The sequence below is a fragment of the Neophocaena asiaeorientalis genome, unplaced genomic scaffold (assembly GCF_003031525.2).
Source record: "Neophocaena asiaeorientalis asiaeorientalis breed wild unplaced genomic scaffold, Neophocaena_asiaeorientalis_V1.1 scaffold433, whole genome shotgun sequence".
Taxonomy (NCBI): Eukaryota; Metazoa; Chordata; class Mammalia; order Artiodactyla; family Phocoenidae; genus Neophocaena; species Neophocaena asiaeorientalis.
Genome location: NW_020175040.1, coordinates 3009828 through 3022406, shown reverse-complemented (window position 1 = coordinate 3022406; position 12579 = coordinate 3009828). Strand labels below are relative to the sequence as shown.

Genomic DNA, 12579 nt, shown 5'->3' with positions numbered 1-12579 from the left:
GTGTCTGGGCGCCGCGCTCCTGCTCCTGCGCCCGGGTGAGTGCCCGCCGGCCCCAGGGCCGCCCCACCAGCGGCCGGACCCCCGACCGGGCGGGGGCACTGGGGCGGGCGGGCTCAGAAAGGCTCTAAACGCCCCGCCCTTGTCCCGGCTCCCCGCAAGGGTCTTGTCCCCTCGGGAGTGGGTCTCCCAAGGCCCGGAGAGGTGAGAGGTGACAGTCGGGCCTCCCAGCCGGGGCCCAGGGACCAGGTGAGTGGTGGGCGGCGGAGGGCATTAGGCCCACCCGGGAAGTTTGCCTCCTTTGCCTCGCGCTCACTCCGCTTAGCGCCCGGAAACCCCTCCGGGTCCGCGGCCGCGCAAGGGCGGCGGACTTGACACGCCGGGTCCGGAGGTGGCCCCTCCGCGCACCGCGCTGCGCGCTGGCGCGCCTGCTCCGCCTTAAGTTCGCACCGGGAAGGACTAGGGTCCTGAGCACCGACCTCACGGTCCGGTGGGGGAAACAGGCAGCCAGTCATGACCGCCGTGCGGATTTCCAGCTCCGAGCCGGGCATGTGCTGAGCCTTCACTCACGGGAGAGGCCGAAGGGCCCGTGGGCGGCCTGGGGCTGGAGGTGCCCAGTCAGAGGCCCGTTCTGACCTCTGCTCTGTTTGCCTTTTCCTGGTGTGAGTGTGAGTGAATGTGAGAGTGTGTGTTGGGGGAGTCTGTATCTCCTCCCCCACCCCCCGTGGGCTCTGCAAGAATCCTTGGAATCACGCCTTTGGAGCCTTGCAGAGGGGGTCCAGGGAGGAAGTAACCGTGTCCCCGGGTGGGAGGGGACCATGGGAGTGTGGGGTCAAGGTGGCTCAGGAGACTTTGGGGGCAGCATGTACCCACCTGGCTGGGTCTGGGTGACCTGTCCCCACCCCCCTGCCCAGGGCCTCAGTACTCCCATCTATAAAATGGGCTGCTCGAGTTCCTCCTTACAGGGTCTCTGGGGAAGTGCAGTTAAATGGGAGCGAAGTGGCTCCCAGCCTCTTCATCAAGCCAGAGGTCACATGGGTGGCCTGGTGCCCCCTGCATCCTGGGGTGAGGGGCTCCCTTCTCCTGCTCACCTCAAACCTCTGTGACTGCCTCTGGGCTGGGGTCCAGAAGAGCTGGGCTTGGGAGGCCTCCTCGGTGCTCCCCAGGGCTCTGCCCAGTCACCCTGCTCTTCACACCGTCCCCTCCATGTCTGGACACAGCTGCCCAGACCTGGCCGCCTCCCCAGGCCCACGGGAGGGAGCTGCAGTCAGTCTTTCCGTCCCTTGACCAGTTCTGAGAGCTGGGGGGCCATGGGGGTGGTGCTCCTGCCTCCTGGGGAGGGGGTTCCCATGCCCTAGCTGAGCCGAGCGTCCCCCCGCACTGCGTGGGCTGTAGTCCTAGTGTCTGCGGTCATGACACTGGCCACTCACTCTTTCTTGGACAAATGTTTACCAGGACCTAGGGCCGGGCAGGGCACAGTGGCTCCTGGCCCCCAGGGCTCAGGCTCGGGTGTGGGGGGAGAGAGGGCCTGCACTTTGTTCCTTCTGACCTCCTCCCTCTCCTGCAGGGTAGGAGGGTGCCTCCCGTGGCCCCTTCCTAGCCTTTGCTCAGGCCGTTCCCCACCTCAGCTGAACCTGCCTCATGAATACCCCTGGCCATGACCCTCCCCCCAGCAGGGGGGCCTCACTGCGTCTGGCCTGGCAGACCCTTCTGCAGCCCTGCTTCCAGCGCCCCCAGGCGGGGAGCGGCCTTCCCAGAGCCCCTCTCTGTTCCGTCTGCACTCTCAGACTTTTCCCCGTGGCCTGCTGCCAGCCATCAGAGCTGTGAGGGTGGCCCGGACAAGCAAGGGCTAATCAAGCCAGCCTACCCTGCTGGCTCTTCTGCCCCCAAGCCCTGAGCTGAAGCCCCTGAGCCCAGGAGCCAGGTGGGCCTGCGGCATCTCCGAGTGTGTCCCAGCAGCGTAGCCCGAGTTGGAAGGGGCTGGAACACGTGGCCTGTGGCAGGGGGATAGGGCTCCAGGGCCCAGGAGGGACTGCAGCCCCCTCCTCCAGGCAGGTGAGTCTCCAAAGCGGCAGAAGTTGCCACAAGGTGGGCCGGAGACCCCCGAAGCGGGCTCCGCTGCCCCTTTTCTAGTGGGGAGGTCTGGAGCAGCCCAACTGGTGCCCGTCAGGCCAATGCTGACCTAGTGGCCAGGGTCCTGGGGGTGAGCAAGATGCCAGAGGAGGTGGGGCAGCTGCCTGGGGCACTGCTGCCCTCAGCGCCCTACCCTCGCCCCGGCCCCACTGACAGGCCCACTGTCCCCCCTGCCCGCCCACCCTTGGCTTCCCCTGTGGCTTACCTGGTGGGGTGACTGCTTCTGTGTGATGCCCTTGACCACGTATTTGCTTGTGCCGGCGTCAATCTGGGCTGGGGACAGAACTTGCTGACAACCTGCCCTCCCAGGGTTTGTTTTAACATCAAAAACCCAGATCTGCAGTCTGTCCCCTCTGTCCCCAGAGGCACACCCAGGGGGAGCCGTGATGCTGCTGCTTTAGCTCCCCACCCCTGCTGGTCCACAGGGGCCTTGCTGGGAGGTGCTGCAGCCCGCCCTACCCCACCCCGTCCTGACCTCCATCCCCTTCCGGGTTCACAGGGTTGAGCACCTTTCCTGAGGTTGGCAATCAGGGGTGTTTCTCTCAGAGCCAGGCTGGGGCTCTGCCCACTTCCAGGGGACCCTGGGTGTGTGTGGGGGGGCTTGTTCCCAGGGGGCCTGCCCCCCCCCTTCTGGGCTGGACTGCTGCCCTCCTTGTCCTCTGGGGCATATCCCGTCCCTTAGGGCCCCGCTTCCTGGCCGAGGTCCGAGCGTGATGTGGGGTAACAGGGACCTTCTCTCCCAACAGCCTTCCTGGAGGGGCTCCAGGGGGAAGGACCCAGGAGGCTCGGGTGGGGACGGCCGCTCTGTCCCCGCTGTCCCTCCGCTGCCTTCTCGGGCACAGCAGTACCTGGGGACCCAGGCCGAGGGGACAACGGTCCACGACGGTCTCGGAGCCCCTGCGGTCGTGCAGTGTGGGGCCCCGTAGGCAGCCACCGTTTCTAATGAGACCAAGATTTGGTCCCATGCAGAATAAATGCAGAAATGCCCAGTGACTCCTGGTGAGCCAACGTGCCAGGGCTGGGGGGTCAGTGAGGACAGGGTCCCTGAGGCCTCAGCAACAGCTCCTCAGGGCAGGCGGCCGAGCTTGCCCCCGGCTGCCCTGTATCCGCCGCCTCTCCCGGAGCCCCGCAGGCCCCAGCCCGCCAGGTCTCTCAACGCCTGCTCCGTGGCGCCCCAGTGCCCGACTGGACCCCCGACTCCTTTCTGTCCTGGCCCTGGAATCACAGCAGGTGACGGGTCAGAGCCGGGGCGCCCCCAGAGGGCCGTGTCTCAGACTCACTGGGCCAGATGCTCTGCCGTCAGCGGCTCGAACCACGTCTGCATCTCCAGGTCTGGCTTTTCTCTGTGGTGGCCTCACTCCCCGCTCCCCAGCCAGCGGGCAGCGCCTTCACCCGTGGTTTCAGCCAGGGTCCCAAGGAGGCATCTCATTGGCCTAGATTGGATCACATGGTGCCCACCTCTGAGCCAATCGCTGTGGCAGAAAGGGATGGAATGCTCTGATTGGCCAGACATGGTCACATGCCCAATCCAGCAGCTACGGGAGTGGGGAGCCTATCAGAACCACATGGAGGGAACAAGCAGGTTTGTGTCTGGAGGGGAATCAGGTGGGCGACCAAAAGGAGGGGGTGTGGCTGCTGGGAGCCCAATCAGTAGATGCTCACCACAGTGCTGCCCACTCTCCCGAACTGCCGAAGGGTTCAGAGCTCTAAGGCACCTTCCAGGCCTCCAGAGAGTAAAAGCTGGCAAAACAGAAGGCTCCAGAGTAGGGACTGGTCGTCCCCTTTTGCAGAGGAAGACGCTAAGATCAGTAGAAACAAAGTGACTTGCTCAAGGCCACCCAACTAGGAAGTATGGGTGCCAGGATTTAAATCCATGTCTAAATCCCAATCCTTATGCTTTCTACTGTACAGGGCAGAGGTATTTGGGTTGGGCTTTGAAGGCTGCATAGGAGTTTACCAGGTGGGAAACAACGAAAGAGAATTGCAGGCAGAGGGAGTGGCACAGACAAGCATGGAGGAGTGAAATGGCCTGGTGTGCTAAGGGATGCGCTGTTCCCTCAAGGGCTCAGGAGAGGGAGCAGTGAAGTGGAGGCCAGGAAGGTACTGTAGGTTGCTGAGTGGCCTTTAATGACAGGCTAGGAATTGGGGTGATTGCCCCATGGCCAGGAAGGGGGCCATCAGTCTTTAAATAAATACTCGCAGACACTAGCTGAGGTACAGGGATTATAAGAAAACAAGACAGTGCCCTCCTTGCAGAGCTGACCTTCCAGAGGGGCAGCCAGACATCAGCCCACACAAATCAGACGATCTCAGCAGTAATGAGTGCTGTGAATAAATTAACGGGAGGCTGTTCACTGGAGAGGCCCTCTTTCTGGTGGGACATTTGAGCTGAGATCTGAACGAGAAGGATTGACCCTAAAGTGTAGAGGTTTCTCCTGAGGTGGGCACGCACCTAATGTGTCCACTGACCAGCAGGAGGGCAGTGTGGCTGGAGCTAAGTGAGTGAGTGAGCAGGGAAGGGTGGGGCTGCACCTGGAGAGGCCCTGGAAGGAACTGGGACTTGCCATCAGCCAGCGAGAAGCCACGTGGGCTTTACCATCACACGGAGGTGGGAATAAACCCTGTGATTGTCCCGGGCAGAGGGGACGCAACTGTACTGGGAGTGATCTGACCAAGCAGGGTTCCGTTCTGGGCGCTGTGGAGCTCAGTGTCGAGTCTGAATCTTAAATACAAGTGGAGAGGCGGCTACTTAAAATTTTTTTTGGGGGGGGGGGGTTCATAAAAAAAAAAAAAAAAAAAAAAAAAAGCGGCAGGATTGCTTTTTTCTTGTGAAGGGCTTGATCTCTGGAGGGAATATCCCTGGCCCGGGCCTGCAGGTCACGAGGGGACCGAATGGGCCAGACAGAGCTACTCCCACCCATCTGTTCTTGCGACACTGGCCCAGCTAGAACTTATTAACCAGAAGCTGCGTCATAACCTCTACTCCCTGGGCAGGGGGTCACCAAGCACAGCTTCCCCCACGGGTGCAGCCTCAGTGGCCCGGGTACGGCTGCGCAGGGCCTGTCCTTAGGGTGGGCGGGCCAAGGACCGTTTGTTGGCTTCCCTGTGCGGCATGCCACCCCCTGGCCTGCGGTGCTGTGAGGATGGGCGGGTAGTGTGCAGGGCAGGGTGGGCCTCGAGGGCAGGGCAGTAAAGGACGGGACTCACGCCGTGGCCTGGGGTCAGGCCTGCTTAAGGCCCTTACTTGCTGTGAGGCCTCAGCAGTTTTCTTTACGTCTTTGAGCCTCAGTTTCCCCATCTGTCAAGTGGGGATAACAATAGTTCCTACCCCCAGGAGTACGTGTGTCAGTGAGCAAAGCAAGGGCACGGTGCCAGGCTCTCGCCCACCCAGCACCTCCTGCCCGGCTCCCCGGCCTCCCTGCAGGCTCCTGTACCGCCCAGGACACTCCAGCCCACGTGCAGCGGGCACTGGGCTGTCAGGCTGGGCCTCACGCTGGCCCACTGGGCCGGGACCCAGGCCTGCTCGTGAGTCTGGGGCTGCACGGCTCCCGGGCCTGGACCCCGTGGGCGTGGGCCCTGGGCGCCCCCAGATTGCGGGCAGCTCACCCCCTCTGCTTCCCGCCCCTTCACACCCAGCTAGTTTGCTTTGAGCTCTTTCCGACATCCTGCTGTTGTCTGTTTCACCTCCTCCCAGCCTCCGTCCCTGTCCTCCTGTGTAGCCCCCTCTGTCTCTATCACCTCTCAGTCCCTCCCACCCTCCTTCCGCCACCCTCTCCCCCTTCTCTCTCCTTCTCTCTCTATAACCTATTTTTCTTTCCTTTTCCAAAGGAGAACCCGCCTGCGGTTTTGCCTGTGGCTGCTCTGGGCTGGCCCAGGCCACTCCCCGGCCACGAGGCTGGGCCTGCCCATCTAACCCTCTGGGCCGGCTGCTCCACAGCGCCCTTGGCAGGGAGGCCTGAGACCTGGAGGCTGGTGGAGGGGCGGGAGTGGGGGTAGCAGGATGCCCCTGTGCGGCCCTCTGGGGACGGCCCGAACCCTCGGAGCCCAGGCCTCCAGCTTCACGGAGGCGGGGCTGGAGCCAGGGATCGCCGGCGCATTCCCCTTCCACCCGCCTCAGGCCAGCCTGCCCGCCGGCTCTCCTGCTCTGTGCAGTGGCTGGGGCGGAGGTGGGCGGGGCGGCCCAGCCCTGTAATCACTGGCCTCGGCTATTCTGGGCCTCTCGCCCTCCACCCACTGGCTCCGGGGGTCTGGGATGGGACCTACTTTCCTGCAGGCTGTGGTCTGGCCAGGACACGAGAGGCTCCGACACAATGCTTGGTGTTTCCGGAAGGCTGCGTGCTTCCGAGTCGTGGGGCTCTGGGGTGGAGGTGGCCTAGGTCTGCTCCTCTGCATGCCCCCCGATGGGCACCAGCCTTTTCTCCACCCCCAGCCGTGACCCTGAGGGAAGCTCCTCCCCTCTCAGAGGCTCCACTTTCCCATGGGCAAAGTGGTGAGGCGGACCCCCGCCTCCCGGGGCTGTGCGTGGTGCTGGGCTAGTGTGGTGCCCGCAGCTCCTGGGGCCTCCCTGCCAGCCGGCAGCCAGGAGACGGAGGTTCAAGTCTTGGGACCACCGACGACCCCCAACACCCGGGCAGACCCTGAGGGCCTCACCCCTCCACGTGCCCTGGTTACAGGAGAGCGCAGTCCTTGTTCTGGGGACACTGGAGTGGGGAAGGGCCCTGAGGCTGCCAGAGGCCTGGCAGGTGGCCTGGACAGCGGGCTGCAGGTACACACAGAGGGCTCTGGAGGCCGGGGCACGGCCTGTCCGCCTGTCATTTACTGGTTCATTCAACCACCTCCACCAGACACTGCTCTGGCTCAGCGGTTCTCAACGTGCACTGCCGTGCCAGCAGCAACAGCACACCTGCACTGCCAGAAACACAGACTCACGGGCCCCGCTCCACACCTGCGAGGGCCACAAGCTCTGAGTACGGGCCCAGGCCACCTGTGTTTCAACAGGCCCCGTGCACGCTTAAGCTGGAGAACCACTGCTTGTGGTCAGTTGGCCAACAGATCAGTGCATCAGATTTTCCAGGTTTGCTTGTTTGTCAAAGACTTATCTTAAGGAAAAGCCTTGAATCCGGGCAGCATTTTAAGACTCTTCATTTGGTTGAAAGCCAAGGATCTTGGAACCGTTCGTTCTTTTTATGAATATATTATCTTCTCATATGATCCTGAATTCTTAAAGACATTCCTCTTATGAATACCCCACATTATTATGAATTCACTGATTTCTCAGTATCCATTGAATGTATTTAAATTTGTAAACCAGACTTACACGTCGTTGTATATATTACTTTTTATGGTCAATACTATTTATTTTTATTGAGATAATACTCTCATTCCATACAATTCACCTTTTTAAAGTGTACAGTGGTTTTTAGCATATTCAAAGGCGATGCACTCTCACGGCTGTACAAACCCAGAACGTTAGCCCCTAGCCCTGCGCCCCATGTTCCCAGTGCCTGCCTGCCTGCCTGCCCCTCCCCCACCCCACCCAGAGCCCCTGGAAACCACTCATCTACTTCCTGCCTCTATGCATTTGCCTGTCCTGGGCGTTTTGTACAGAGGGAGTCAAACAATGTGGCTGGCGCCTTCCGTGAGGCTTGTTTCGCTCAGTGTCAGGTTACAAGGTGCAGCCACAAGGTAGCAGGTGTCAGCGCTTCACTCCTTTTTATGGCCATTAAGTGTGTTAGCTGTGGGGTTTTCCCAGATGGCCTTTATCAGTTTGACGAAGTTCCCTTCGATTCCTAGCTTGTTTAGTGTTTCCATCGTGAAACGGTACTGAATTTTGTGCAGTGTTTTTTCTGCATCTCTTTATGACCATGTGGGGTTTTTTCTTTATTCTATTAACATGGTGTACTACCTCGATTGATATTTTTATGTTGAACCAACCTCGCATTTCTGGAGTAAATCTCAATCGGTCATGGTGTATAACCCTTTTCACATGTTCATGGATCTAGTTCGCTAGTACTTCCTTGAAGATTTTGCATCTATATTCATAAGAGATACTGGTATATAGTTTTCTTTTTTTTGTGACGTTTGGTTTTGGTATCAGCGGTAAAACTAGGTTCATATCACGAATTGAGAAGTGTTCTCTCCTCTTCTGTTTTGTTTGCTTGTTTGTTTGTTGAAGAGTTTGGTAGAGATTAGTGTTACTTTTTCTTTAAATATTTGGTAAAATTCACCAGTGAAGCAATCTGATCCTGGGCTTTTGTGGAAATTTTTAAAAATTACTAATTCCATCTCTTTACTTGTTATATGTCTGTTGAGGTTTTCTATTTCTCCTTGAGTTTCAAAAGTTGTGTCTTTCTAGATTGTCAGTTTCATAGGTTAAATCTGCCGTTGTACAGGTGCTTATATTGTATTCTTCAACCCTTTCTTATTTCTGTAAGGTCCACTACTAATGTCTCCTCTTTCATTCCCATTGTTAGTAATTTGCGTCTTCATTTTTTCTTGGTCAGTCTAGCCAGAGACTTGCCAATTTGGGTGATTCTTTAAAGACTGCATTATAATTTATTAGTTTATTAATAACTATAATCACCTTTAATAAAAACATGAGTGTTTGGTAGTTTCGGGAAGATTGAGGAATGCAGCGATGAGACAGAGAGCATCCCTGCCCTCGGAGGCTGCCAGTCTGGGCGAGAGCAAAACCTGCATTTACCGTGAGGCGACATACACACCAGCAGGGAACGTACAGGCCACTGCAGGTGTCCCCTGCGGGTCACCTGAGCTGGTCACCTGCTCACCACCAGAGAGCCGGCAGCTTGGCTGTGCCGTGTCCGCTGCTGCCTAGCCATTTCTGTCTGCCTGTGCCCGGGGCCAGGGGAGGCTGGACCCAGCCAGCCTGCTGAGCCCTAACCCTCAGGGCTCCATGCAGGTGGCCGGCAGAGGTGGGGCGTGAGATGAAGGCAGATGGAGGTGGCAGAGCCTGGGGGTTCAGGGCATTCCCGGAGGGCAGGACGTGGGGGCAGGAGTGACACCAAGCACCCCGCCCTGGTGGACGACGGGCCCTGTCAGTGCCCCCAGAGGCAGGCGGGAAACTGAGTCCCAGAGGTGGATCCAACGTGCCGAGGTGAGTTGGCCAAGCCCCCAGGAACACGGCCAGTCTGTCTGGTGCAGCAGTGAGCGCCCCTCTCCTTGCACCCCCAGCGTTTGAAAACAGGGCCGTGGGCTCCAGCTGGCTTGGTGGCAAGAGGAAGAGTCCCCTGCAGATGCTCTACGACCTGGACCAGGTAGGTGGACGGACGCCCCGTCCCTCTCTCTGCCTCCAGCCACAGGAAACCCTGAGCTCCCACGTGGACCTGCTGCCGCGGGGCTGCAGCCACAGCTAGCCTCTGTCCGGGAGGGAATGCTGGGCTGCGGCAGGGCAAATCGTGGGGCAGGCCGAGACCGGGGGTCTCCAGCTGTGGACTGAGGCCACGCTCTCTGCAGCACTGCTCCACGTGGTGGACAGAACGACCAGCGGGCTGTGTGCCACCCGCGGCAACAGGCGGCAGCCAAGGGACCCCCGATCTCAGTCCTGCTGTGACAGAGGGAGACAGGCGGGCGCCCCCTCACCAACGGGGGGACCTGCAGGGACCACACACTGTGCCCACTGGGAGCACACGTCCGGCTCACACGCACCCCAGCAGGCACACTCAGCACGACCGAGCGCCCGCGGGTCACCCGGGTCCCTGCCCTTGAGGCGCTGACGGTCCCGCGGGGGGAGGATGGCATCTGATGGCTTCCCGCACCGGCCTGCCCTGAGCTCTGGCGGGAGGCCGCAGTGTAGATGGAGACCGACCCTCTCTGAGCAAGGACACGGGGCCTGCAGAGGGACACTGCAGATGCAGATGGGGGCACCAAGTACGTGGCGGTGGCCGAGGGCCATAGCGGGGCAAGGACCACACTGGGCTGGGGAAGGCGGCTGCTCAACGAAGCCCTGAGGGCTGAGCCCACGGCACCCACGCCCTTGGTGGGGGCAGATGGGAGGCCTTGGTTCAGCGAGGGTGACAGGCTTGCCCCGGGCCACACGGCGAGCGGAGGGCAGGCCAGCCTCTCAGCAGGCTTCTGAGGGAACATGAAGCCTTGGTGGGGCTGGCTCGGCCCCCTCGCAGCCTGAGGGCCCAGTGGCCGTTACATGTCAAGGCATCCTGCAGCTGGACAAACAACAGCAGAGAAACGGTCTGATCGACAAGTGCTGACCGTGCACCGGGCACTCGAGTTCTGGGAGCCCACGCAGGCCTCGCGGCAATCCTGTACGATGGGGCGTCGTTATCCCCGTTTACCTATGGCACTGTGCCTTGACACAGGAAGGCCAAGGACCCTGAGAAGGGCACAGAGCTCGTAAGGACTAGACCCTGGCTGAGGGTCAGCTAGGCTGGCAGGGATGAGGGCTGTGGCTGTAGGACTCCGTCCCGAACCGGTGGGCACAGCCCCGGCTTCTGAATCCTGAGGGACCCGAGGTGGAGTCCCAGCTTCTCTCCTTGACAGCTGCAGGCAACCCACTTCCTCTGAGGCTGTTTTCTCTTCTGTAAAATGGAGAAAGCAGTGCCTGTCTTGGTATTCATGGGGCTGCAAGCAACAGAAAAGCTAGCTGAGGCCAATTTAAGCCATCGGGACACGCACTGCTTACGTCTCAAGATGCTCTGAGACCAGCAGCCCCTGGTACGGCACAGGTCTCATCACCATCCTCCAGACGTTACTACTGTGTAACCTACTGGTCTTACACCCCACCCCGGTTTTAGGGAACGGTGAGCAGATACTCAGTTTGCCCCGGCGCTTGGCGCTCTGACGTCAGACTTCTTTACCAGGCTGACTCTGACGTCGCACGTCCGTTCTCCGGCTCTCGGGGTCCAGAGTGCCGTGCACGCGATCAGTCACATCCTGCACGTGCCTCAGGCCGGGTAGATTCATTTCCCCCCATCCAGGCCCCCTGTCTCCCACGCGGCCCTGACCCACCCCCGTCCTGTCCCCGCAGGGCCCACGCTCCGCGCTGGCCGAGGTGCACCGGCAGCGGCGCGACCTGCTGCGCCGCGCCTGCAGCCACCACACGCGCCGGCAGCGCCTGCTGCGGCCGGAGGACCTGCGGCACGTGCTGGTGGACGACGCGCACGGCCTGCTCTACTGCTACGTGCCCAAGGTGGCCTGCACCAACTGGAAGCGCGTGCTGCTGGCGCTGAGCGGCCGCGGCCCAGGAGACCCGCGCGCCATCCCCGCGCACGAGGCGCACGCGCCCGGCCGCCTGCCCTCGCTGGCCGACTTCAGTCCGGCCGAGGTGAACCGGCGCCTGCGCGCCTACCTGGCCTTCCTGTTTGTGCGCGAGCCCTTCGAGCGCCTGGCCTCGGCCTACCGCAACAAGCTGCAGCGGCCCTGGGGCGCCACCTTCCAGCGCCGCTTCGGCACCGGCATCGTGCGCCGTCTGCGGCCGCGCCCGGGCCCCGACGCGCTGGTCCGCGGCCACGACGTGCGCTTCGCCGAGTTCCTGGCCTACCTGCTGGACCCGCGCACGCGCCGCGACGGGCCCTTCAACGAGCACTGGGAGCGCGCCCACGCGCTCTGCCACCCGTGCCGCCTGCGCTACGACGTCGTGGGCAAGTTCGAGACGCTGGCGGAGGACGCGGCCTTTGTGCTGAGCCTGGTGGGCGCGCCCGGCCTGCGCTTCCCCGAGCCGCCGTCCTGGGCCCAGGCCGCCGCGCGCGACCGTGCCGCGCGTCTCTTCCACGACATCAGCCCTTTCTACCAGCAGCGCCTCTACGGCCTCTACAGGATGGACTTCCTGCTCTTCAACTACTCCGCTCCCTCCTACGTGCGGCTGCGCTAGCCCTGCGGGCGGGGGGATGGGGCGCGGAGACTGCGCAGGCTGCTGGGCCCTGACTCCGCCCGGAGAGCCGCCGCCCCCGCGCTCTCTCACCCTCGGCCCGCCCACCCCGCCCAACCGCATCCCCTGTGCAGCCCTGGTGCAGCCCACGTGCAGCCCACCTCCCCGCGGGGGGTGGCTGGACCCCTGGGTGCCTGCCGCCTGCTTCCTCGAAGCGCCCCAGCCGGCGGGTGCTTCCCCAGGACCCCTGAGTGGCTGAGGATGGGATAATAGGTTTTTAGGTTGCGACCGCCTGTTTTTTGTTTGTTTTTTTTTTGCGGTACGCCGGCCTCTCCTTGTTGTGGCCTCTCCCGTTGCGGAGCACAGGCTCCGGACGCGCAGGCTCAGCGGCCATGGCTCACGGGCCCAGCCGCCCCGCGGCATGTGGGATCTTCCCGGACTGGGGCACGAACCCGCGTCCCCTGCAACGGCAGGCGGACTCCCAACCACTGCGCCACCAGGGAAGCCCATGAGCGCCTGTTTTTTGTCCACTCTGTCCCGGAACCTATCCGTGGCGCAAGATTAGAACGCTGGCTCGGCGCAGCCTGTGGCCCATCCCGGGGCCCTCC

The 12579-nt window shown here is 61.6% G+C and overlaps 1 protein-coding gene across 1 annotated transcript; it reads left to right on the top strand.

The window, feature by feature from the left end:
- Window positions 1–6: 6 nt before the first annotated feature.
- CHST13 (carbohydrate sulfotransferase 13) lies at window positions 7–12335 on the top strand. The gene is made up of 3 exons (XM_024763425.1): window positions 7–35; window positions 9322–9404; window positions 11132–12335. Exons 2-3 carry the CDS (start codon window positions 9384–9386, stop codon window positions 11972–11974), a joined length of 864 nt encoding a protein of 287 aa, XP_024619193.1. The 5' UTR covers window positions 7–35; window positions 9322–9383; the 3' UTR covers window positions 11975–12335.
- The last annotated feature ends 244 nt before the right edge of the window (window positions 12336–12579 follow it).

Coding starts and splice junctions, on each gene's coding strand:
- CHST13 (XM_024763425.1), top strand. CDS start 9,384: ATGCTCTACGACCTGGACCAG. Junction 9,405..11,131: donor TGCTCTACGACCTGGACCAG/GTAGGTGGACGG, acceptor CTGTCCCCGCAG/GGCCCACGCTCCGCGCTGGC.